General features: G+C 35.0%; 2 protein-coding genes and 1 long non-coding RNA gene across 3 annotated transcripts in view; 2 read left to right on the top strand and 1 right to left on the bottom strand.

The window, feature by feature from the left end:
* LOC125238076 (orexin receptor type 2-like) overlaps positions 1-27,856 on the top strand; it is a 115,168-nt gene that overhangs the window by 9,061 nt on the left and 78,251 nt on the right. The window contains exons 3-4 of the mRNA XM_048145366.1: positions 23,675-23,813; positions 26,456-26,559. Of these exons, the coding sequence (XP_048001323.1) occupies positions 23,675-23,813; positions 26,456-26,559 (243 nt within the window). The remainder of the gene's footprint in view (positions 1-23,674; positions 23,814-26,455; positions 26,560-27,856) is intronic.
* LOC125238031 lies at positions 16,976-19,716 on the bottom strand. Its single transcript, XM_048145316.1, has 5 exons — positions 19,086-19,716; positions 18,774-18,845; positions 18,577-18,681; positions 18,358-18,468; positions 16,976-18,174 (listed from the first exon to the last, which is right to left on the bottom strand). Coding segments are annotated over exons 1-5 (681 nt in total). The 5' UTR covers positions 19,088-19,716; the 3' UTR covers positions 16,976-17,783.
* LOC125238032 lies at positions 19,418-21,027 on the top strand. Its single transcript, XR_007178411.1, has 2 exons — positions 19,418-19,545; positions 19,633-21,027. It is a non-coding gene; the product is annotated as an uncharacterized LOC125238032 (long non-coding RNA).

Below are 27,856 nucleotides of genomic sequence, written 5' to 3'. Positions count from 1 at the left end.
GCACCAAAGAAAATGGAGGATTAACCCGAGGGTTAACCCACCATTTTATATGGAATTTGACAGATGATAGCCCACTAACCCTGAGTTAATTTGTTGGTGCAAGTGGGCCTAAAACTACTAAAATACAACCTAAATTAAACTAAATCTTAAAACTAGCAAAATGAAAAGATATAACTAAAATAAATAAAAACTATCTAAGGTCCCCCAAGTCCGTCCCCTGTGGAAGTGTGCCCATGAGGCTGGCTACATTCCCTCGCTAAGTAAATATAAACTGAGTTTTAATTATAAATTACTTACAGTAACAATTGAATATTTTTAATTATATTAAAACATATTGTTGGTGGATAAATTAAATCACTTTTTACGAGTATGCTAGAAAAACTTTAAATTAGAATTAATTTACAGAGCTGCGTCGTACGCGGGAGTTGTTGGGAAAGAAGAGAGTGAGTGAGTCATTGAATGTACTCAGGAATTAAGACGATACGGTAGGGGTCAATTCTCCATACAAACGCTCTCGACTATTTCCTCCCTGGTTTTTGAAGATAGAGCAATGATTTTCAACACAGATTGTTATTATTCTTATCTGTGTCGGACCGTTTTGATTTTTTTGATATTCTGCTTTTTAAAGATTCTAGAGCCAATCAAAATATTCCAAAAACGGCCTTTTTCATTGCGGCGCAAAAAAAGTGTGATGCTCAAGATTGGTAACAATTAACCAAAAAAGCTAAACGGTCCGACATAGATTATTTCATTGTTATTCAGATTCTCAAACTTCGTTCCGATTGATTAAGTTTTGAAGGAGGAAAGAGTCGAGAGCGGAACCTCGATTTTAAAGATTTTTTTGAAATATCTTTTGACTGAGTTGTTCTTAATGGACAATTTTTTTTCAAAAAATCTAGTTAATGACACTTGTATATTTAACTAAAATTCCCAAGTTGAAAGGGGCCCCTTTCCATTTTAGCATTTTCGCTACCGTATCCTCTTAACCTATTACACATATTTGAACAGGCATCTTCTGGGCGAGCTCACTCCATCGTAGGCCACGTCTTTGCCTTGGGGTAGTCTGTGGTCAAGAGTAAGCCCATTTATTAAAAAAAACAATCACTGACATATTGAACTTTATGCCTTCATACTTAAAAAAACAGAGGATGTTATTTTCGAATAGAATGTCCTGATTCACAGATAATCTATAGATTAACATGACTGTGTTGTTTTCACCTGATTACGTAAAAGTATACTTTAAGAGGGCATTCAACGAAAACGTCGTAATAATGTAAAATTGATAGTTTTAATCGGCAAAATGCTACACTTTCCGTCATCTAAAAGATTTATTAAGTTCAGGATTCGATTAGGACATCTTCTTAACTTACATGTTGTGAGACTGGATTTTTAAAAACTAACTCACTTAATTAATTATGATTTTTTTTCTGGTGCATGTTTAGGAAAACCCGCGAAAAGTGCTGACTTAGTCCGTCTAATTTGTAAAATTTGGATAGTTTTGAATGCTTCAAGTGGTAAATTTGTATTATGTATATCCTGTACTACAATCTTCTGAGACTACTTCTTTGTTATAAGGCTTTAGAATAGAGTAAATGAGGATATGATGAATCCAATTTGTTTCAGAAATCACCTCAGAATAAGTGTCAATTTCTTCGAAGACTTACGTGTTTTTGAAGTAGTTTTAATATAAAAATAATCTGCAACGCTTACTTAAACACATTTCATGCAAAAGTTTTCTATTAATTGGAATTTAATATTTTTGACGATTTTTTAAAAATGCCTCCTTATTACCGGTTACGCGCGCTTGCGATGTCAGTACCGCGGCAGAGCTTGTAGAGGCAGGACGTTTGCTAATCTGCTCCGCACGCGGCTCCACGATCGCGAAGTTATTTTGTCATTTTGTGTGGCACCCGCCGTGTCCAAAACCGCACTTGTGTGCGTTTGGCTGTACTGTTGCATGTATACTACGACCGAAAACTTTGATCCTTGGGTTGACGACTTTGGTAACTAGCTAATTAACTTGACTAATATTTTTAGTAAGTATTATTTATTATTGAATATCATTTTAGGTTACTGACTCGTCTCAATAATCTTTGACAATAGATGGTACTCAGGATCTGATGATGAAGTCAGATGGTAGTCATGAGTTCTCATCAACTAGATCTTGAAACCATTTCGTGTTTGGGCTCGTTTGATTTGCCTCAACAAGATCTTTGATAAGAGGTGATGGTACCCAGGATCTGATGATGAAGCCGGAAGGTAGTCATGAGTTCTCATCAACCAGGTCTTGTAACCATTTCGTGTTTGGGCTCGTTTGATTTGCCTCAACAAGATCTTTGACAAGAGGTGGTATCCAGGATCTGATGGTGAAGCCGGAAGGTAGTCAAGAGTATTCAACAACCAGGTCTTGAAACTCTTCTGTGTTTGGGCTCGTTTGATTCGTCTCAACAAGATCTTTGACAAGAGGTACCCAGGCTCTGATGATGAAGCTGGAAGGTAGTCAAGAGAATTCATCAACCAGGTCTTGAAACCACTCCGTGTTTGGGCTCGTTTGGTTCGTCTCAACAAGATCTTTGACAAGAGATGGTACCCAGGATCTGATGATGAAGCTGGAAGGTAGTCAAGAGAATTCATCAACCAGGTCTTGAAACCACTCCGTGTTTGGGCTCGTTTGGTTCGTCTCAACAAGATCTTTGACAAGAGATGGTACCCAGGATCTGATGGTGAAGCCGGAAGGTAGTCAAGAGTATTCAACAACCAGGTCTTGAAACTCTTCTGTGTTTGGGCTCGTTTGATTCGTCTCAACAAGATCTTTGACAAGAGATGGTACCCAGGATCTGATGATGAAGCTGGAAGGTAGTCAAGAGTATTCCACGACCAGGTCTTGAAACCACTTCGTGTTTGGGTTCGTTTGATTCGTCTCAACAAGAGATGGTAATCACTCTTTTATACTCTGGCGCATCCACTGTCTCAATGTGTCACCAGTCAATTAAAGCAGGTAGGCGTAGCGTAGAGTTGTATTTCCTTACAAAAAACTAATACATAGATGTGGACCTTCCTGTGCTCCATGCAGTTAAAACAACATAATATTTAAAAACCGGCCGAGAGCGTGTCGGGCCACGCTCAGTTTAGGGTTCCGTAGTTTTCCATATTTTTCAAAAACTACAGAACCTATCAAGTTCAAAACAGTTTTCCTAGAAAGTTTATAAAGTTCTACTTTTGTGATTTTTTAAATATTTTTTAAATATATGGTTAAAAAGTTAGAGGGGGGGGGCGACACTTTTTTTTTCCTTTAGGAGCGATTATTCCCGAAAATATTAATATTATCAAAAAACGATTTCAGTAATTCATTTTTAAATACCTATCCAACAATAAATCACACGTTAGGGTTGAAATGAAAAAAAAAACACTCCCTACTTTACGTGTAGGGGGGGTACCCTAATAAAACATTTTTTCCACTTTTTATTTTTGCACTTTGTCGGCGTGACTGATATACATATTAGTACCAAATTTCAGCTCTCTAGTTCTAACGGTCACTGAGATTATCCGCGGACGGACGGAGGGACAGACAGACAGACAGACATGGCGAAACTATAAGGGTTCCTAGTTGACTACGAAACCCTAAAAACACATTTTAAATATAAAAAAAACTACTTAAAATTAAAGAAAACCGATCTTAGTTCCATTATATATAATTGTACTCGTATAACTCGTACCTCGAAAACATCATCATCTTCCTTGCGTTATCCCGGCATTTGCCACGGCTCATGGGAGCCTGCGGTCCGCTTTGACAACTAATCCCAAGATTTGGCGTAGGCACTAGTTTTTACGAAAACGACTGCTATCTGACCTTTCAACCCAAAGGGTAAACTAGACCTTATTGGAATTAGTCCGGTTTCCTCACGATGTTTTACTTCACCGAAAAGAACCTAGAAAACATATCATATACAAAATGAAATAAAACTAAGAAAACGGATTATATTCATTATACGCGATATAATCTGATTCCATAAATTTATTTCATGAGTAACTATCGCAGTGACAGAAGACAATACTAGGTATATACACAATTTCTTATATTATAAAAGTTTTTTAATTTATTTCTTCCAAGGCTACACTCGTTTTAATAGAAAAAACTGTGATAAGTTTAATAATTAAACTAAAAGGTCAAGTATTTATGCACGAAATCATGTATGCAAATATGTAATATATATGGTGGTGTTTTTACGCAAGTATCAATAATGGTTAGTCCGCAACGCTACTGACGGCGTGGCGGTACCGACCATGAATGCTATCCCTTTCGCTCTAGCTCTTCGTAAGGTTGGTTCGAAGAGGATCGCACGCTATGTCTGTACCGCAGGCTACAATCGTTACGCTTCTGGTTATAGTGTGCGTCTGCACACAGGCGCACGCCAGCCCCGCCGGCGTCGAAATGCGAGCAAGCAGATTTTTTGAAAGCGCTCTTAAAAATATTTTATGCTGTTTTTAAGTCATAATAAAATATGGTAATATTTTATTTTGGACCGTACTTAATCATATAAGACAGACTTTCAAAAACGGTCAAGTAACCTATTATGCTTCCAATTTTATCACTTATCTACGTGGATATGACATCTGTCACTCTCACACTGACATACTTGCCAAAGCGTGACAGATGCTTTATCCACATAAATATTTAAGTGATAAAATTGGAAGCATAATACGCAGGCAGCCCGGCTATTATGCTTCCAATTTTATCACTTATCCACGTGGATAAAGCATCTGTCACTTTTTGGCAAGTATGTCGGTGTGAGAGTGACAGATGTCTTATCCATGTCGATAAGTGATAAAATTGGAAGCATGATAGCCCCGCTGGACAAGGTAAAAATTTCCTTGGTCCACCACTACAAACAATGTCAATAAATTACCTACTTCGCTTAATAAACATTAAATAAATGCCATTATACAAAGAAAAACCGGCCAAGAGCGTGTCGGGCCACGCCCAGTGTAGGGTTCCGTAGTTTTCCATATTTTTCTCAAAAACTACTAAACCTATCAAGTTCAAAATAATTTTCCTAGAAAGTCTTCATAAAGTTCTACTTTTGTGATTTTTTTCATATTTTTAAAACTTATGGTTCAAAAGGTGGGGGGGAGGCACTTTTTTTTCCTTTAGGAGCGATTATTTCCGAAAATATTAATATTATCAAAAAACGATTTTAGTAAACCCTTATTCATTTTTAAATACCTATCCAACAATATATCACACGTTGGGGTTGGAATGAAAAAAAATGTCAGCCCCCACTTTACATGTAGGGGGGGGGGTACCCTATTAAAACATTTTTTTCGATTTTTTATTTTTGCACTTTGTTGGCGTGATTGATATATATATTGGTACCAAATTTTAGCTTTCTAGTGCTAACGGTTACTGAGATTATCCGCGGACGGACGGACGGACGGACGGACGGACGGACAGACAGACATGGCGAAACTATAAGGGTTCCTAGTTGACTACGGAACCCTAAAAAGTAAGCAAGGCCTCCAAGTGTTCCGAGCTGGAGCCCTTGGTCAGTTTTTCTTTGTATATGACATTTATTGAATGTTTATAACATAATAGAAGTGTGACTACTTAAAAATACAAGTTAAAATATTTTCTATAAAAATTATTCATTAAAAAAAAAAAATTAAAATTTAAACTGTTTATTTCTATAAATAATTACAAATAACATGTTTTTTCTTAACTACTAATCTTAACTAATAAAGATTTTTTTGAGTTAAGGAGTCCTATCTATTATGGCTAAGTAATTATACTAATGATTGCATGCATTTTTACATATTTATTTGAGGGTTAAGTATTCAATTAATTGGCGTCGTTAGACTGCCTTATCTTAAACAAATATTTCTTTACAATATTTCTTACCTGCTTATTCGTTCGTCCCTCCATCGAATTAATTAGTTCGTTTGAAAATCTATTCAAAATATGCGGTAGCATACACTTCCCTAACCTTTGCCCGTACACATTGTTACTTTTTGTTACTTCAAATGTTGGAAGGTTGGCTAGGTTACGTAATTGCGCGGGTCGTGTTTTTTTCTTTAAATCTGTTATATTGTGATAGTATTGAGTAGTATTTTCTTAGCGTACTTCGCTTAATATTTCACTTTTTCGTAGAAAGTGTGATGGAAACATTGCACAAACTCGAGTCTTTATTGTATCGTACATCTAAAGATCTCGTTTGCACTTTTAAACCCCTCGTTAAAGAATGTATTAAGGTAGCTTATTGTAAAAAATAAGTAGGGAACCGTGTCACGTAACTCCCTTCTCATATATTTTGGCGCAAAGTTACAAAATCAGTTTTGCAAACTCGCGATTTCTAATTTATCAAATTACCAGAGACGCGTTTAAACTCCGTCAGGTTATATAGGGCTCTTGAGTGTCTACCACAGGTTCGAAATACGTTATTAGATGGCCTAGATATCACGATTTGATTCTACTACGTACGGGGGCATATTTTTTATGTATTGCGTGACTCAATACAGTACACGTCACAGAATCCATACTTATATTTATTTAATATTATAAATGTGATAGCGTCGTGTGTGTCTGCTTGTTTGTCCGTGTTTCAGGGCGAAACGGAGCGATGAATTGACGTGATTCTTTAAGTAAAAATTGTAGAAAGGATGGAGAGTGACATAGGCTACTTTTTACCTCTTTCTAACCCCTTACTTCCCTAAAATAGGGGATGGAAATTTGCATGGAGCATTCCGCAATTTTAGAATTTCACGCAGGAAAAAGCTAGTATGTATTATGATTTTTTATTTCAAAGCTCTTACTCTTTTTGATTATGTTTTTTTATATCCGCTACCCAAAGGTTGTCTGGTAGAGATCGCTCTTTAGCTATAAGACCGCCTGTTGTCTGCCTCTATTTATAATCATTTGTCTCCACTGTATATTTTTTCTGTATCTTTTGCTGAGGTGTGCCAATAAAGAGTATTCTATCGATCTATCTATCTATGTATATAATTATTGCCCGTGTGGTGCCGGGTTAAGAATTTCACCCCCCCCCCCCCCTCTTTCTTCCCGTGGGTGTCGTAGGCGACTGTGGGATATGGGTTAAATTGTGGCGTAGGCGAGAGGCTGGCAACCTGTCACTGCAATGTCACAGTTTCGTTTTCTTTCAACCCCTTATTTGCCAAGAGTGGCACTGAAACCTGAGTAGTCATGTGTTCTGCCTACCCCTTCATGGGACACAGGCGTGATTGTATGTATGTATGTATGTATAATTATTGATTCCACTTTGAAGGCGCTGTTCTCTTTCTCCATACAATGTATGTAATTTTCCATAAGGTATACGCTATCGAGCAGCGTTCTGTAAAACGTCATAAGCTCGCGGTAGAGGCTTTGATCGTCCACGTAATTAGTAGCGACTAAACAAATGATTAATTCTCGAAATTTGTAAACAAATTAAGCTTTGAGAACTCTCGTGTTTTTTTGTTTTCCGTTGAATTCGACATGTCGTTAGGCTTCATTTAACAGTAACCCGATTTCTTTTTTCCTTTTCATGCAATCATCATAATAAATGACTTAATACGTATGAGAGGACCTTAAGAATAAAATACCGTTTAGTGTGAATCATCTGAATGCATAAATGTCATAATAATTACTATAAATAAGATATAAAGGTTGTGGTACACTTGTTGAATCATTAAATTTCTTTTTTTTAATTACTCGAGAACGGTTAAGAATTTATTAGATAAATTAATTGTAATTGACCTAAGGAATCTTCGCTTAAAAGTAATAAAAACAGTTTGTCTACCTATGTATAGGTAAATATATAAATAAAATAAATAATTAATAAATATTATAGGATATTCTTACACAGATCGACAGAGTCACACGGTAAGCTCAAGAAGGCTAGGCTTGTGGGTACTCAGACAACGATATATTTAATATACAAATACATACATAGAAACCATCCATGACTCAGGAACAAATATCTGTGCTCATCACACAAATAAATGCCCTTACCGGGATTCGAACCCGGGACCGCGGCTTTTCGGGCAGGGTCACCCGCTAGGACAGACCGGTTGTATAAGTATATTGATATAAGGAATTCCATCCAGATTCAATTTATAGAAGTATTAAGAAATGAAACTGTTTGAACAACCAAAGCATGCCCATGCCCAAGGGATTACCGTGCCTGAAGTTTGAAATACCACTCCCTTTATTACAAGTACGCCTACGCCCAATGTTTTATTAAGCCTCTATTGTAATTTATTATTACGTCGTCCTAAATCAGAAAATTCCAAGAAAAACGGACGTTACATAAAATAATAAGGGGAGAAATAAGGACGTCTTTGTGCTTAATTAATTTTTCAGTATAAATTGTGCGCTTTTTAATCACAATAATGCGAAGTGAGTAGGTGATTATTGGGAGTTTCAAATCAAAGATTTGAAAACTCCCAATATCACTTCATATTTAGGACTCGTACTCAGGTTTATTGGTGATTTAAAACTCCCAATAGGTTTTCAGATGATTTAAAACTCCTAATCGGCTTTCTCATGATTTGAAACTCTCAATAGGTTTTCTGATGATTTAAAACGCTCATGACGAATATATAGACAAAAGTTTATAAAACTCCGTTAATGATAAAACACCTTTCAAGTTAGTTGCACGTGCCTATTGACAAAATGAAGTTCGTAAAACAGTCTCAGAAATTGCAGTTGGATGCTGTTTGTTCTTTGTCCAATAAACGTTATTTTCGACATGGCTCGCTTTTACCCGACACCATTCGCTGTATAATATGTGGCCCATCGAACTGTGGAAAAACAAATTTAATTGTCGGTTTGCTGCTACATGAAAATGGTCTACGCTTTCAAAATGTTTATGTATATTCTAAAACCTTATTTCAACCAATGTATCAATTTCTAGAGCAAGTTTTAAAGCTAGTTCCTTCAGTATCATTTCAAAAATATAACGCAAATGATGAAATCTTAAGTCCTCATACAGCAAACATGAATTCCATTATAATATTTGATGATGTTGCGTGTGAAAATCAAAATAATATACGAGATTACTTTGCAATGGGAAGGCATAAAAATATAGATAGCTTTTATCTAAATCAGACGTATAGTAAAATACCTAAACAATTAATAAGAGATAATGCTAACTTAATTATTCTTTTTAAACAGGATGATATTAATTTAAAGCATGTTTATGATGAACATGTAGGAAGTGATATGTCATGGTCTCAATTTCGTGAAATGTGTGCACAAGTATGGAAGATCCCGTTTGATTACTTAGTCATAAATAAAGATTGTAATAGAAATTCAGGCTGTTATAGAAAAGGATTTGATACATTTATAATTCTAGATTGACTTGATATATAAAGCATAGTATTACATTAAACACTTATTGCTTAAAATGAAACCATCTAGTTCAGACATGGAACATAAAATTAATGAAGAAAAATTGTTTAAACAAAAAGTACTCAAATCTGCTGAAGCAGTAAGAAAAAAAGTTAAACGCATTCGTGATGTTAAATCAAACGATAATATGATGTTGGAAGCAATGTTAAAACCAATCACAGACCCACTTGGTGAAATGGTAAAAAAACATAGTAGTAATGATAACAATCTAATCATTAGTGACTCAGATTTTGATAACGATAGGTTTAAATGGAACAAGCCAGTAAAAACATTGAAATATAGTCCTTCAGAAGATGGGATGAAAGAAAGTTTGGATAATAAAACTTTGTTGAGAAAGTCATTTGAATCTGAACCAAATTATAGTGAAAATGAATTAAATGATAGTGATTCTTCATCTCAAGAAAGTGTGAACCAAAGTGATTCTGATACAACAAATAATATTTCATTTAGAACGTCAGACTCGTTTCCTTCTCCTCGCGATGATCCCGCTTGGCAGAAACAATATTTTATCATGAACATTCCATTTGGTGTACGAAATGAGCGTGGAAAGCTAATGCTTGGATCTTACCCAATTTCTGTTAATGATGATAAACTCGTGATAGGTGGAGAAAGTTATTTTTTAACACAAGGCTTACATGATTTGTTGTTTAAGAAAGTACCTGACTTAAAACTAGTAACTGAAGATGATAAACGATTATATAAAACATTGTTAATGAAAACGAATGCACATAGACGCGACTTTGATCCAAAGAAACCCATAAAAAGCAACAAGGGTATGAAATATTTAAACCTTATAAAACCTCTTTTCAAATTATCCAAACAGCGCACAGTAAGTGAAGAATATATATCCGGTAAAGGTTTACCATCAATGAAAAAAGTAAAAAGAGATATTTCATATGTATATTGGGATGATCCAAACGAATTAGTTGACAGATTAAAACTGCTTATAGCATCGCGTGACGCTGGAAATACAGGGTTAGATAACGAGATAATATCCATAATTGAAGAATTACGTGAAGCAGGCTTAATAAATAATATATAAATGTATATACTCTTACCTTTCCCATCAGTTGAAGTTTGACTTTCAAGTAAAAAATGAATATAGACAAATTCGGTCACCATGTTCATAAACGTTTGCGTACTGATGAAATCTCTGAGCTCAAGTACAAGGCTTTGCTTCGAACAGAAGCAGGAAATTTTGATCTAAAAACTATAAGATTAAAAGGGGTTGTTAAACCATTATCTTCCGATGATGCAGTTAACAAGCAGTACGTTGATGAACACATTCAAAACATGTACGAAAAGAAGTATATAGACTCTTTGTTTAACACAATAAATAATCAAATTCACCAACTCGTAACTCAGTTAAAACTGAACTTTTATACGAAGAAGGAGATAGACGATATTTTAAAAAATATAATAATGATAAAACAACAAATAGTGAACGAGATCCACAGGTCAGCGCGAAGAAATTTTAAGCGACGATCGGTTGTACTACAAGGAATTGATGATTTATGGCAAGCCGATTTGATAGATTTACAAAAGCTTCATACTGTTAACAGAGGATATAAATATATTTTAACCGTTATTGACACATTTTCAAAGTATGCATGGTGTACACCTATTAAGTCTAAAACTAAAACAGAAGTCAAAGATGCATTTGAACTAATAATAAAAACATCTAAACGAAGACCTAAAAACTTACAAACTGACCTAGGAAAAGAATTCTACAATCAAGAATTCGATTTCTACTTAAAATTATTAAAAGTTAATCATTACTCAACTTATTCAATTAAGAAGGCATCTATTGTTGAAAGGCTGATAAAGACACTTAAGTCTAAGCTCTACAAACATTTTGCATTAGTTGGTAACTATAAATGGGTTGGTAAGCCATTAGACGATGTAGTAAAATCATATAATCAGACTGTGCATCGCACAACAAAAATAAAACCTATTGATGTAAATTTTGATAATGAAATGCAAGTATTAAAAAATATTAAAAAATCACTATCCAATTTGTCTTATAAATCGAACAAATTCAATATAGGAGATTGTGTACGCATTAGCAAGTATAAAAATGCCTTTCACAAAGGTTACACACCTAATTGGTCAACAGAACTTTTCACTATTACTCACGTGAATCGCACTCAACCTGTTACGTATCACATTCAAGACCAGCATAAAAACACTATACTCGGTACATTTTACGAGGAAGAACTTCTGAAAACCAACCATCCAAACGTTTACCTTGTAGAAAAGGTTATTAAAAGAAAGGGTAGAAAGTTGTATGTTAAATGGTTGGGCCTTAATAATAGCGAAAACAGTTGGATTGATAAAAGTGCGGTTGTTTAAAGATATTTATATAATTTCCTTTTAATGATAGTGTTATTATCTCACGAGATATGAAAGGGAAAGGACTGTTAAACAGCGCTATTAATAATTTACCCTTTGAATTACACTTACCTGGTTATAACTATTGTGGTCCGGGAACAAAATTGCGCAAAAGGTTGCAGAGAGGCGATAAAGGAATTAATGCGCTAGATAATGCGTGTATGAAACACGACATAGCATATGATAGTTATTCGGATTTAGCTGATAGACATCGTGCTGATTTAGAACTATACGAAATGGCGAAACAAAGAAGAAAATCGAAAGATGCAGGGAGAGGAGAAAAAATTGCTTCGTGGTTAGTTAGCAAAGTGATGAAATCTAAAATAAAGGCAGGTGCGGGTATAAAACCATTTAAACGTTTTGTGACCAAGATACGCAGTGAATTAAAAAAGAAACCAAAAACAAAAGGTAGTAATATAATTGAGCGGGCACTTATTGCTGCGACGAAAATTTTAAAACCAATTCCAAGGTACGGGTACCTCGTCTTATACCAATTCCAAAAACTGGAGGCTTCTTACCGCTGATACCTATTTTTGCTGGTCTGTCTGCGCTAGGGTCATTAGCAGGAGGAGCTGCCGGAATTGCTAAAGCTGTAGGTGATTACAAAGCCGCCAGAAAAAATTTAGCGGAATCGGAGCGACATAACAAGATGATGGAATCTATTGCATTAGGAAAAGGCTTACACATTAAACCATATAAAAATGGCAAAGGATTATGTTTGAAACTTTCAAAAAACTAACTGAGAGGTTACCCAGGCGCGCTCTTTCAAATATTGACATTTTAAAACACTCATCTGATATTCCATATTTTCGAGGAGTTTATATGAGAGACAGTTTACCAAAGACTCCTAAAAAGTAGAATGTGGAATTGTTAATTTAGACAGTTTTAAAAACAATGGTACACACTGGGTAGCCTACGTAAAAGATAACAATTATTGTGAATATTTTAATAGTTATGGTGACCTTTCACCTCCGCTAGAATTAAAGAGGTATTTAAAAAAATATGATATTTACTATAATTATGACACATATCAAAAGTTTAACACTGTCAATTGTGGACACTTATGCCTAAAGTATTTAAAACAATATTGGTATAACCGTTTAAATATCATCGCACAATAATCAGTTTATCATTCTCACAATGTCTTTCACTTTGTCTATAACTGGAACATCTTCCACTCTGTTAACAAACTATTCACCAGCTTTTCACCTGGATGGTGAATATGAGTGTGGGCTATTGTATATGTCAACTTTTAATTCTATACCCAACATAGACGACAGAAATAATAAGTTCTATTATGGTAAAAACAAAGTAATTAAAATTCCTGAAGGATCATATGAACTTCAAGATATTGACGATTACCTTAAAGAACATATTGAAGGATGCTCTTTTGCACTAACATGCAATAATAATACCTTAAAAACATCTATTTTATGCTCTGAAAATATTCATTTCGACAAAGAAGGCTCCATCGGTAATATACTTGGCTTCGGTTCAGAATCTATTCAAGCTAATATATTAACTGAATCCCCTTATCCTGTCTCCATTCTCTCAACAACCATAGTCCGCATCGAATGTGACATAGTGAGCGGTTCATTCGTTAACGGAAAACCTAGTCATATAATTCACGAGTTTGTACCAAACGTGCCACCTGGTTATCGGATTATAGAAACACCAAAAAACGTTATTTATTTCCCTGTAACCCAAAATAGCTTAAACACAATAACGATAAGAATTTTAGACGTTAACAATAATCTAGTTAATTTACGGGGTGAAGAAATTCAGTTATATTTACATTTAAGAAAAAAATGATAGACTTCAATAAAACTTCAGTCTCTCTTAAAAACATTACCAGTACTCATCCTGCAATCACGAAAAGAAGACCTAAAGTAAAACTCACAAAACAAAATAAGCAATTCCTCCAAAGCTTACGCCTATTAAAATGAGTATATTAACACGTTCGCGGACGCGTATTCTATAGCATACGTTTTTGTACTACTTCTGGTGACGCGTATGCTATAGAATACGTTATTTGGTTTGAATTTCTGCGTCTGTTTGCTTAGTAATCTGCTTGTTCACAGTATAATATTATTCACCAACATTTCCTCTACCATTCACTAGAATCATAGTATGCATACTGCAACATTACATAGTTTTATCGCAGTTAAAAAATATGCTGTGGCGTCAAAAATCGAGTTCACCTTTTTGTGACGCGTATGCTATAGAATACCTCTTTGTATGGAAATTTGCTTAGTAGCCCCGCGAGTGTCACCGGGAGTTGGCCCGTGAAATGTTGCCAAATTTCGAGCGCAAACGCAATTTTATGGATTGTTTAAAAAATCATAAGTAATTATTTTTACACTTTCTATATATTTTTGTGTTGCGGTTTTGTTAACAAACATGTCCACTGTCGTTTTATAATAATACACCGTGATTTTGGTTACGATAAATTAAGAAAACCGAGGCATGTTTATACCTATTATTTGAGTAATTTCCTTCGTACTTAGTCATTGCTTTGCTCATATAATTGTGAATAAACCCTATTTCTGGTTGATACTGACTGTTTATGTTAAATTATGTCTTTTTGAGTGAATTTTGTTGGTGTTTAACTACTCGAACTTGGTTTAGATGCTTATAAAATAGTATATAAAGCTGGGCGAATCATCGCGTAGTGAGAGGTAGTGGATGAGTTCTACCCAGAAATCGTCGCACCAAACGAAGGCCTTTAGCACCTATACAACAGCAGGTTTGAACAAACATTGTTCTAGTCTCAATGACGAAACGGGTGACTACAGTTCTGACGAAAGTTAGGTACTCCAAAAGAGTCTGTAGGAGATACACATTTAGACGATTCTTCTTGTACCAAAAAACTCTGTATTCGTGAACAAGCTTTATACTTTTATTTGTGGGCATCATCCCCGCAGCCAGAAACACTAAATGTTTTATTTGATATGATTCTACAGAATTAATCTGCTGTATCACCATCTATGGATCGTATGCTATAGCATACGGTGTCATGTAAGATCACATTTTGACTCAGTATTGTGTCACGGTATGCTATAGCATCGTATGCTATAGCATACGGTGTCACATAAGATCACATTTTACCTTTGTATTTTGTCAGGTATGCTATATCATCCGAATGCTATAGCGTTCCTCGTCACATAATAACCCTAATATAAGCTGTCTAAGGACAGGTATGCTATAGCAGTCGAAAAATTCCCATACAAAATATTGGTGTCCCAGAGGGGTGACTGAGCGTCCGCGAACGTGTTAAACTTAACAGAACCTTTTGTCTTTGATAATTCTATCGAGAGCTTTGAATATCATTCATATAAACCGTACGTCACAAGTTTCAATTTCAACGATGAAATACGTATACCTATAAACCAACAAGATCTTTACGTACTACCATCAGCAAGTTCTTTATACATAGAAGGTACTATAACCGCATTCAATAGAGAAACAAAAGCCGAGGTAAAAAGTGTTCTTCTTACAAACAACCCCATACTTCATCTATTTCAAGATATTCGATATGAATTAAATGGAATCGAAATTGACAAAATTAAAAACGCAGGAGTTACAACAACTATGAAATCTCTTGTATCTATGAATGGACTGGAAGCATCCATGTCTAAGTTATGGGGATTTGATGTCAATGGTATAAAAAACACGGAAGGTACATTTTCTGTGTCTGTACCTTTAAACAAGATTCTCGGGTTTGCTGAGGATTACAGCAAAATCATAATTAATTGCAAGCATGAACTTATTCTTTTAAGATCCAATACTAATTTGAATAGTGTTAAATTAAATGCGAATGAATATATAGACAATATTACTATATCTAAAATAGTATGGCGCATGCCTCATGTTAAAGTGTCTGATCGTGAAAGATTAAATTTACTCAAATGTTTAGAAAGAGATCGTGCCGTTCAGATAGCATTTAGGACTTGGGATTTGTATGAATATCCGCTCTTGCCTGAGACGTCAAAACATTCTTGGTCTATCAAAACTTCATCGCAAATTGAAAAGCCGCGTTATATTATAATTGGATTGAAAACGGGACGAAAAAATGAAGCTAATAAAGACATATCACACTTTGATCACTGTAATTTGAGAGATGTTAAAGTTTTCTTGAATTCAGTTTACTTTCCGTACGAAAGTTTTGATGTTAGTTTTTCGGGTGAAAAGTTTGCTATATTATACGAACAGTATGCGAAATTTCAACAGTCTTATTATAATCGTCTACAAGCGCCGTTGCTTAGCCCTAAAGATTTTAAAGATAAAGCTCCTTTATTTGTTATCAACTGTTCTCGTCAAAACGAAACCTTAAAAACCGGTTCAGTAGATGTGAGAGTTGAATTGGATTGTGAATCTGATATACCAAAGAACACTGCAGCTTACTGTCTGATTTTAAATGATAGTGTATTTGAATATAAGCCTTTAAGTAATATTACGAAAAAAGTATCGTAATGCAGCATATATTTGTAGACCTTCAAGGGTTTAAAACAAAAGAAAACGAATTTATTATCAAAGAATTTGCATACAGCACGCTAGAATACACTCAAGTTTTCTTAATAAAACCCCTTTTCGATTTTCTAAATTGACGGAAAGTGAAGAGAGGCAGACAAAATGGATTGAAAAACATTTAGGTATTTTGTGGCACGAAGGTTATGTTGATTATAGAGAATTTAGAAGACTTATTTATAATCATATTAAAGATAAGATAATATTCGTTAAAGGTATGGAAAAAATTAAATGGATTAAAGAATTATATTCAAACTGTACTGTTATAGATTTAAGTGAAAAGGGTGCACCGAATTTACAAGAACTGTATAAAAAATATTGTATTAATGATTGTATTTTTAATTGTGTGTACCATAAAAAAACTTGTGCATTAAAAAATGTAATATGTATGAAAAAATGGTATTTAGAAAATCACGTTCCTCTTTGAATAAATGAATATGCTAAATAAAACGCATTTTATTAACCTGTAAATTATACTCCTGAAAACAATGTTTAAATCAACTCATGATACGATATTGTACTCGTGATACAGGTATACGATCATAACATAAGTATCCTGAGTTGATTTAAACATTGTACATAAATATGGTGGGTTTAAAAAAGAAAAACTATTTTTTTTTTTTTTAAAGTTTATTTAATAATAATATACATACTGGCATAGCTAACTTAAAAAGTAAAGTAGGTGTTTACAAATTAGTTCAAAGTTTCCTTTAAAATATCACTATATAACTATATTTAGAAAAATGAAGCATGTCCCCACGCAAGTGTGTGAATATTGTCTTTTAATATTACTCGTTTATCATCATTCGAAGATAGTGCTACTTTCATTGTTTTTAATATTTACACAAGCTCTTCGATGTTTTATTAACTTTGGTAATTCTATAAATCTAGACGCTCTAAGAGGATTATATTTGTTTATGTTTATCTCGAGATATAAGTTTCGTAGAAAGCTCCAGCCACTGTCCCGTTCTTGAAATTCATCAATTTTCGTGCTCAATGTGTTCAAAATGGTTGAAAATATTTCTTTAAATTCGTAACTCTGATGTAAAATGATATTTTGCGTAGCGAATGATTTAATTTCACATGCTTCATTTTTCGGCAAACCAAATTCAGCAAACAGTTCAAAGTTAACCTTTATAGATCCAAAAGCAAGCCTTCTCGCTTCGAGAATATGTTTAATATGTCTACGAAGAGCGCACAGAAACTTTACCGGTGAGTCATGGAGGCTACTCTCTGGTCCACGCACTCTGTATGATGCTATTCTACTACGGAAAGCGCTGCTTATTTTTTCAATATCAGGAGTTAATTGAACAGAGTTATTATTTTTATGCAAGTTAGTGCGCAAGTGAGCAGAAAAGGCTTTACTTGGAATACTTATGTCACACACTGAACAAAATATGGAGCTATTATGAGGCATTTTGCCTATTGACATAGGAATAGACTAAATTAGACGTAAAAAAGATTAAAGATTATTGGCTTTTTTATCTGGGAAAAAGGTTCCTTCATCTGTAAAGTCGTCCTTACAACGCTTTAGAATCTTATTTATTCCATCTACTATATCCGAAACGGAATCCACACGATATTTAAAATTAACCAGCGCTTTCTCCCAACGGGCTTCAGATGGAACGTTTTGAATATCTACTACGTTATACAGTTTAAGATCAATAAAAAGATCACCGGTTAACGAAGCTGTGCGACGCACGTAGCCGCCTGGGACGCGACGTATCAGCACGGACGACAGAGAGTTGGCAGCGGATGCTCGACGCTGGGCTTCAACATGTCCTTCGTCACCCCAGTTTGAAAACCAGCCTGGCTTACAATCAGGTGTCTCTTTCTTCGACTTGGTTGTCGTACTGGAATATTAAAAACTTATTTATATTATCGAATACAACAAAATATAATTAGTTAATTAGGTAAGTACTTAACATTTAAGAATTTAAATACTATGGTTTAAAATGTTTAGATTCAAAGGCTAATTACAATTAGTTAAGTAAATATATGTATTACATATAAAATAACTGAATTGAATTAATTACCTTTTAGTTTTGTCTTCTTCATCAAGGTCAGTGTCACTGTCCTGCAACGTATCAGTTATTAACACGGACGATGCGTGCTTTTTCACAGTTTTCTTTGGTTTGATCTTCTTGCTGTAATATTAAAAACTTTATATTACTTCCAGTTCTCATAAATAAAGAGAAATAAATAAAAAGTTCGCATTTGTAGACAAGTTTTCAAACACAGTTTTAATTAATTACCTTTTACTAGCACATTCTTCGACGACGTTTCTGTCCAGCGACCAGCCCGCGTCACGTTTCGGGATCTGAGAAGCGTTTTTCCTTTTGGTTGTTTTCTTCTGAGTCCTACAATACATAGTGATTATCCATCAGATCATTAATAATAACAAAAATTAATAATAAGTCAATAAAATCTTAAATTTAATTAAAATACATACTTTAATGATCCAGATTCATCCTCAGAGTCGAGGTCTTTCTTAGACTGGATTACATGGTACTCAAAGTCAGACCTGAAAATAAAAAATAAGATTCTGTTATGTTCAGTCGAACGAGATTTCACAGTTGTACTTGTACCTCTCTCCAGCGAGGGTTATAAATTTTAAGTTAAAGTTAATACCAATACGCACTTAACTCGCATAAAACTGCTACTTAGAAGGATACTTATCGGTAAATTTAATCGAGAACAAACATCACTCAACACCATATTCAGAATAGTTTATAGCTAAATAAAATATTACAAACTTACGAACATTGTTTCAAGGTGAATTTCTCCGTGTACGTAAAACTCGCACTGTAACACTTGCACTTGTTAGAAAATAGTAGAGGAAATGAATAAGCCAGGGGTTTTATTAATAAAACGAAACTGACGTAAAGTCATGAGTTAACAACCTAAAAGCAAATTATAACTAACATAAACTACAACATTTGCAAAAATACAGTAAGAAACCAATATAATACAAAGGTTGATCATCACTGTAATATAATATTCAACTCAGCTAATTATTGAAAAACAAAAGTGTAATATTTCTTTTGTCGGAAACAAGAACGAATGTCGCCGCGTTAAGACCGCGTTCAATGTGCAAGCTATAATAGCTAATAGCTATACTATATTTTGTTACTACGAAGTTATAAATAGAGCATTTAACAAATTAAAATTACAACAGTTCGAGATTTCAAGCCGGGTGCATTATCAGTTTCAAAATCAGAATGGTATGTATTTTACTTTTATTATATTCTGGTATCTTTGAGTACTTTTATTTGGTGTTGAAATATATTTAACTTGATATTTTTTTACAGGGCTCGCAACCTATTAACCACGCTGCTGAAATGACTGAAACCACACCATTTTATTCGCAAGTTTGTGAAAAACCGAATGATCCGCTCAATTATTCTCAAGACATGGATGCGTACCTGAAATACCAGGATTTGCTCTTGAATCCATCTTTAGAAATTCCATTATCAGGTACACCAGCAAAAAGTCAGAAGAAAATCGCTAAGAAAGGAAAGAGGAAAATAAAAGAAATGGGTTTAAATTCCCATGTCATCAGAAAGGTTACAAAAGGAAAGCGTCTGATTAAAATCAGTATATCCGATTTGGAGCAATCAAATATCGAATCTAATGGGGTTACAGTACAATATGTTGTTCAAGATGACTATGATGAGTTATTAAATGCAACTGAAGGTCTGGTAGAAAAAATTGTAAAAAAGTTGAGTGAAGTGAGTAATTATTAGAAAATTTTATGTTATAAAATGTACTTTACTTTTTAGTTAGTCGTCGTGCTTGTAATATATCTCATTACTTAAATAAAATGGTTTCATGATAAATTAATTGTTTTATTTTTAACATACTAAAACATAGAGAATAAATACGATATTATTTTTAGAGTTTTACCACTCACAATATAGTTGAAATATGTATACTGAGATCTATTATATATCAAAACCATTTATAATTCATGTAAATCGTGATCATTTTATAAGATAAACATAGCGAGTGAGCAACCAGGTAAACTGACTCAAATTACAACTAAATGAGTGATTGCAATTTCGCATACTGTTCAATGTATGTCATGATTTTAATATAATCAAAATTTGAACCTTATATCTTTATGAAAAGTTCTGCTTTGCAAAGTGCAGTATATGACATACGCTAGCCTTTAATTTATACTGAACTCTTTGTTATGGGTGTCAAAGAAGATCATATTTTATATACGTTATTTTAAACCATATATTACAAAATTCGTAGTAGATATGACGTGGGAGTACGTAATCCGAAACAGCCAATAGCATAACTGGGTCTACATCACACTTATAAAGTTTTTACAATGTTTCATATAAATAAAAATGGTGATGTGTAGTATGTCGGGTTGTGACGACCGACAACCTCAACACGTAAACCATTCCTTGGCTTGGCCAACCGAGGCATGTAGTGTTGAATTCGAGACTTGGGGATCTCTGTATTTACGCGGTCGATAGATATGGAATCCCATACCCGGAGGGGGTCAAACTCAATCGATGCATGTAAAACGCGACTACACCAGAGTTCACACTTTGGGGGTCCATTCGTGTTCTGCGACGCTGACGAGCTGATCAGACACGTTGTGTGTAAACGCCACTGTCAATCGAGCAAACGCTTGAGAGAGACCACATCTGAGATTGGCCACCTCGGAGAGTGTGTTGCGTTAAGCTTTTGCTATTTAATATCATACCTAACTTAACTTTACGGCTTACATTTTCGAAATGGACCATTTAACAACGAACACCATACTTCATCTGTTTCAATCAAATGAACGAATCCGAAATGTTAAGTTAAAAATCTGATTGCGCTTTTACAGTTCACAAGTTCTAATTCTAAATATGCAATCGTAAACCTTGTGTGCTTTTTAAACCATCAGAAAACCTATTGAGAGTTTCAAATCATGAGAAAGCCGATTAGGAGTTTTAAATCATCAGAAAACCTATTGAGAGTTTCAAATCATGAGAAAGCCGATTAGGAGTTTTAAATCATCTGAAAACCTATTGAGAGTTTCAAATCATGAGAAAGCCGATTAGGAGTTTTAAATCATCTGAAAACCTATTGGGAGTTTTAAATCACCAATAAACCTGAGTACGAGTCCTAAATATGAAGTGATATTGGGAGTTTTCAAATCTTTGATTTGAAACTCCCAATAATCACCTACTGAAGTGATTCATTATGTGCCTATTTCGAAACTTCAAAGGGTCGCGAAAAGGAAATTCGTAACTCGTGTCAATTTTCGTACGTTCCGATCTTCCTCTTTTCAGCACTTGGATCGTGTCGAGTCAGATGTACTCACAGACCAAGGATGTACTATACCAAGGATGATTTTCATAGGATTTACAATCTTCATACTAAGAATCATACCTCAACTTTTCAGCGCCACCTACACTGATGCCTACAAATTTACTTTTTTCAAAATGTGTATTGACGTGATATTAAAATAAAGAAGAATCATTTGTTCTTATAAAAAATAACACGCAATAATATTTGGGGAAAATATGATTTTGGCCACTTCCGGGCTGCGAAACAGCGCCATCTAGTTTAAAGCCTAACGCCGTGGCTTGCGTGGACGACGGTCGCGCGATGGTCGCGCAACGGCGATGCGACGCATACGAAATCAAACCTTATCGATATGGAAGTATGAGACGCGACGGCGACGGTCGCGCGACGGTCGCGCGACCGTCGCCCACGCAAGACACGGCGTAAGAGGCCCAGACATTTCAGGGGTGCGCTTTTTTGTATGGGCTTTGTCTGTTCCGGTATTATATCATCCTTGGCTATAACATTAGGTACCGCAATTTGACGTTAAAGTCGACTTAGGGATATACATACATACATACAATACAATACAATCACGCCTGTATCCCATAAAGGGGTAGGCAGAGCACATGAAACTACTAAAGCTTCAGGGCCACTCTTGGCAAATAAGGGGTTAAAAGAAAACGAAACTGTGGCATTGCAGTGACAGGTTGCCAGCCTCTCGCCCACACCACAATTTAACCCATATCCCATAGTCGCCTTTTACGACACCCACGGGAAGAAAGGGGGTGGTGAAATTAGGAACTTAGGGATATGGCTTCATTTATGGTGTGGGCGACGCCGATGGGATGGAATGGCGACTTGTCACTGCAATATCACAATTTTGATTTCTTTAACACTTTAATTGGCTCCATCTACTCGTTTTGGAATAAATAAGTTTATGCTGTACACATAGATATTGGAAGTAAGGAAAACAGACTGGAAGTTTTTGAACCCACACAAAATCATACAGCAGACAAATCAAATATATAGTGAATAATAGTTTATAGTAATAGTTATTTGTTATACAAGGGGGCAAAGTTGTATTTTAACGCCGAGTGTGGAATTGAAAAACGAGCAAGTGAAAGGATTCTATAGTTGAACCACGAGCGAAGCGAGTGGTTCGAGAATAGAATCCTGAACTCGCGAGTTTTTTAACACACGAGAAGTAAAATACATTTGCACCCGAGTGTAACACAAAACTTTTCCCCTCACTATAGCGAGGAAACTACAACGCAAAAAAATGCGTTTACGAGTATCACTGCTTCCAGTAGTTCCACATCAGGTGGTAAATCATCTTTATTACTAGATTCACCTACTTTTATCAATTTTAAAGCAGTTAATTTGATTATATTCAAGGTCAAATTACTTTACCCACTAGTGGATAAAATGCGTTTTTACCCGCTGGTATTAAAGGACAAAACACGTGTTTCCGAGCTAGTGAGGGGAAAATAATATTAGAAGCATTGCCGTCATCATCCTCCTTGCGTTATCCCGGCATTTGCTGCGGCTCATGGGAGCCTGGGGTCCGCTGTGATAACCAATCCCAAGATTTGGCGTAGGCACTAGTTTTACGAAAGCGACTGCCATCTGACCTTCCAACCCAAAGGGTAAAGTTAGGCCTTATTGGAATTAGTCCGGTTTCCTCACGATGTTTTCCTTTACCGCAAAGCGACTGGCAAATATCAAAATGACATTTCGCACATAAGTTCCGAAAAACTCATTGGTACGAGCCGGGGTTCGAACCCGTGACCTCCGGATTGAAAGTCGCACGTGCTTACCGTTGCCACCAGCGCTTCTTCGTGTTTCCCTTGCGCTATGACATGGGGTTCTTCAAGAAGCAGGTATTTAGGGTTCTCAAAGGTCGGCAACGCATAAGTGGCTCCCCTGATGTTGCTTATGTCCATGGGCGGCGATGACTGCTTACCATTAGGCAGCTCATCTGCTCGTTTGCTGCCTATTTCATAAAAAAAAAAATAGAAGCATTGCCGTGATCTTAATAAAGTTTGTTTCTATCCCCAGACAGCCCGGACCTCTTTTCCCTGACGACGGTGCAACAGCCTCTACGTTTCGATCTCCCGCACATGATACAGTGTCAACCCACATGGTCGGCCCACGCGGACCTGGTCTGGCACGTCATCAAAATCGTCTTTATGTATGCGTAAGTGTCTTTGAATAAAATAGAATAGAATAGAATATAGTGAAACAGGTATTTAACTTAAATTTTTTGAGAAGCGGTAACATTTGCAAATGATGTCAAAATGAATGATAGATACAAAAGACCTTGAGTTTAAGGCTCTTTCACTTTTATAAATATTTCTATAGATACTTATTTGACAACGACCAAAAATAGGGGAATTAGTAAAATATTGATTTATTTCTTTAGTCGTATGACATCAATTGGAATAGTACCCCGAAGATCGGGGACTTACATAAACTAAGTTAAATACGCAGCCAACTTAGTGAAGAACTTAGATATTAAGAGGATACGGTAGCAAAAATGCTAAAATGGAAAAGAGCCCCCCTTTCAACTTGGGAATTTTAGTTAAATATACAAGTGTTATTAACTAGATTTATCGAAAAAAATTGTCCATTAAGAACAACTCAGTCAAAAGATATTTCAAAAAAATCTTTAAAATCGAGGTTCCGCTCTGTACTCTTTCCTCCTTCAAAACTTAATCAATCTGAACGAAATTTTAAAATCTGAATAACAATGAAATAATTTATATCGGACCGTTTAGTTTTTTTGGTTAATTGTTACCAATCTTGAGTATCACACCTTTTTTTGCACCACAATGAAAAAGGCCGTTTTTGGAAATTTTTGATTGGCTCTAGAATCTTTAAAAAGCAGGATATCAAAAAAATCAAAACGGTCCGACACAGATAAAAATAATAACAATCTGTGTTGAAAAAAATATTGCTCTATCTTCAAAAAACAGGGAGGAAATAGTCGTAGCGTTTGTATGGAAAATTGACGACTACCGTATCGTCTTAACTTGTAAAATATTGATTGAATATAAATTCGTTTATGAAAAATCACAATACCGCCACTGGGTCGAGTGGACGACTGAGTCTTAACATTTTTACCTTTTTAGCTATTTACAAGCTTCTATCTCATTACGTTTTATTTTTACATGTTTTTATTTAATTAATCTTGTCAGTATGTACCTATTTTTTGTAATGGAGGTCAGATCTATAAAGCCGACTTCCTTAAAACTACCTTCTTTAATGTAAACGCTAGCGGACGGTCGACGGACTCTTAAAGAATGATGTATATTTAAGTAAACAAGCATGGTCTGTCTCGGTTTGCACTTATTATATTCCGTAAATATTTACGTAAAAAAATGTTTGATGGGCAAATGAAAATAGGTACTTGGACAGTTATATCTAAGATTGAATGTAATGGTGCTTGGGATATGATACATTACTTTCTTGGATAAATAAACACACATTTTGTAGAATGAGGCGAAAATTTGGTTTTTGCAGTTTTTTATTAATTATTTGCGTAGACAAGATCGCTTCGTAGCGTATCGTAGCTTTTTAGCGCATTTTTTAATACAGTACTGAAAAGATTAAAGCTTTACGCAACTATGGGAACAAATCAAATGATTTTAACAAATATTTTGATTTGTGTTTTTATTTTTTATGTAGTCACTAGTCACACTACTATATATAAATTAAAAATCGAAATAAGATGTTATATATTAAAGAAAAAACACACACACGTGGTGACGGGGTGGCCTAGGGTTCATGGCGTTAGCCCGGATTGCTAAAGACACCGGTTCGAATCCGGTCTTCGCCACTGGTGGCGTCCGTCATTTTTTCTTTAATATATGACATCTTATTTCGATTTTTAATAAAAACTTTAGTTAAAGATTAACTTCTTGCCTATGCAGCCTGTTGTGTTTTCCATGTGACTTCAGACAATTACAATAAAAGTCTAGAATCAAAACTTACATACATACAATCATACAAACAATCACGCCTGTATCCCATAAAGGGGTAGGCAGAACACATGAAACTACTAAAGCTTCAGTGCCACTCTTGGCAAATAAGGGGTTGAAAGAAAACGAAACTGTGACATTGCAGTGACAGGTTGCCAGCCTCTCGCCTACGCCACAATTTAACCCATATCCCATAGTCGCCTTCTACGACACCCACGGGAAGAAAGGGGTGGTGAAATTCTTAACCCGTCACCACACAGGCTTCAGGCAGAATCAAAACTTGTTCACAATTATTCAAACCGCTTAGTCAAGATGTCGTTCCTTTGCACCGGCGCTAACGAAATTATTCCAATACGGATATTTACGTAGGTATCTTGACTTGACAACCAAATCTTTAATGGGATTTCAGAGGTGTAATTTAATCTTCCTGGGCCTTATTAGTAAAGTGAATGCCAAGTACATTTTGTATGAGCCAGTTTTGCATATTTTAATTATGAACCTACCTGTAGACTGTTTTCTTGGTTGATTTCATCACTTCTTTCCGCCCGTGGTTGTTGTAGGATAATTTGTAAGATTGTGGTTTAATAAAATTGTAGTGTAAGCCGCTGCAATAACGCACTGAATTTAAAATATAGTTTTATTCAATTCCAAATTATATTTATTTAGTTATAATCAACTTTTGGAATGAGTAGGTATGTGAGTATGAGTTGAATTTTATGTTAAAATCGACTCCATGGTTTTCTAACGTCTTACCATGCTACGAGATATCTTAACCCTGGTGATAAACGATTAGGACATAGGTACCCAGGCGTGAGTTTATCATTATCTGTATTTACCTGAATATTAATAATTGTTTCAGAGTACCACTAGTGCTGCTAGGAGGAGCATATTCCCTGATCATTTTGGAGTTATGGAAATCGGAACAATTCCCCGGACAAGCTAACTGCAAACACATTAATGAAAGTAAGATGTTTTTATTTTTTACTAACTTTTGCCCGCAGCTTCGCTCGTATCAAATTCGAAATTTGCGGAATTCTCCATACAAACTTCCGCCCCCCATATTAGGGAAGTGGGGGGTTGGTAAGAGACAAAAAGTATCCTATGTCACTCTCCATCCCTTCAACTATCTCCACTATAAAGTCACGTCAATTCGTCGCTCCGTTTTTCCGTGAAAGACGGACAAACAAACAGACACACACACTTTCCCATTTATAATATTAGTATCGATTCTGTAGACGGTGTAAATTTTGACTAGCTTTATGAACATGTTGGAAATTTTAGGGTAAAATTAAGATATTTTTGAAACATTTTAGGTTCTGTGTGAGGTATATGATCACCTCCTTAAATGTTGCCGGTTATAAAAATTACATCCTGTATCACTTTGTAAAGACATACCTACTACACGAGCCTACGGAGAGCATTTCTCTTTTTTTTTTTGCCATTAATTTTTTTTTATTGTTTTAGGGAATTTTAGGTCAATTGTCCCAGAATTTCCATACATTTTTGTTACTTTCCTCTTTTGTTACCCCATACAACATGTACGGAAAATGGTAACAAAATAAGAAAAAATCGTATGGGATAATTTTTTTAACTACTGGGATTGAAAAAGCTAGTAATTCTGAGTAGAAATAGCATATTTTTTTTCAAAAATATCACACTTCATAAAAGTGGCAAAAAAAAAAGAAATGCTCACGAATGGTGCCAAATCATTGGCGTGTGAATCCCTTTGAAGCCAACTGCAGTTATACTCCGTCAACCAAGTCTGTCAGTAAATAAGAACAAAGAAATCTATATGCGTCCTTTTCTTTAGGGTGCTAGAGAAAAGGATACCTATAGTTTTCTTAGTTCTTATTTACTGAAAGACTTGTTTGACAGAATATAGTCATGTTGCGACTTGCAAAGTAGAAAACTTTCGACCGACATCATATCGTAAATCGACGTCAAAATAAATATTGGTACTGTCTTAGTCGAATTTAAAATGAATATTGGTACTTTCTTAGTCGAATTTAAAATATTGACTTTTAAACTTCTAACTATGATTAAATTTAATAGTCTTGTTTATTATTGTTTAATATTTATTGCTGTTACAAAATTGAAATATCTCAAGACAAACTGAACATAATATTTCTACTGAAGACTAACCCATATTAAAGTTTTTAATAATTATCTCATCAACAAACTACATGTAGGTCAGAAAGCCTATTTAACAGACTGAATAAAGTAAAGTACAAACAAAAACATACTAAGTAGGTACTAAAAT

This window comes from Leguminivora glycinivorella, chromosome 22, assembly GCF_023078275.1.
Source record: "Leguminivora glycinivorella isolate SPB_JAAS2020 chromosome 22, LegGlyc_1.1, whole genome shotgun sequence".
Lineage (NCBI taxonomy): Eukaryota > Metazoa > Arthropoda > Insecta > Lepidoptera > Tortricidae > Leguminivora > Leguminivora glycinivorella.
The sequence above is the reverse complement of the archived record's forward strand: the minus strand, read 5'-3'. Positions and strand labels throughout refer to the sequence as shown.

What these genes read in the sequence shown, in the direction of transcription:
- LOC125238031 (XM_048145316.1), bottom strand. An exon ending in GATGAATCTGGATCATTAAA is followed by an intron (nt 18,682 to 18,773) that starts GTATGTATTTTA and finishes TATGTATTGTAG; the next exon opens with GACTCAGAAGAAAACAACCA. An exon ending in GAAGAAGACAAAACTAAAAG is followed by an intron (nt 18,175 to 18,357) that starts GTAATTAATTCA and finishes TTAATATTCCAG; the next exon opens with TACGACAACCAAGTCGAAGA.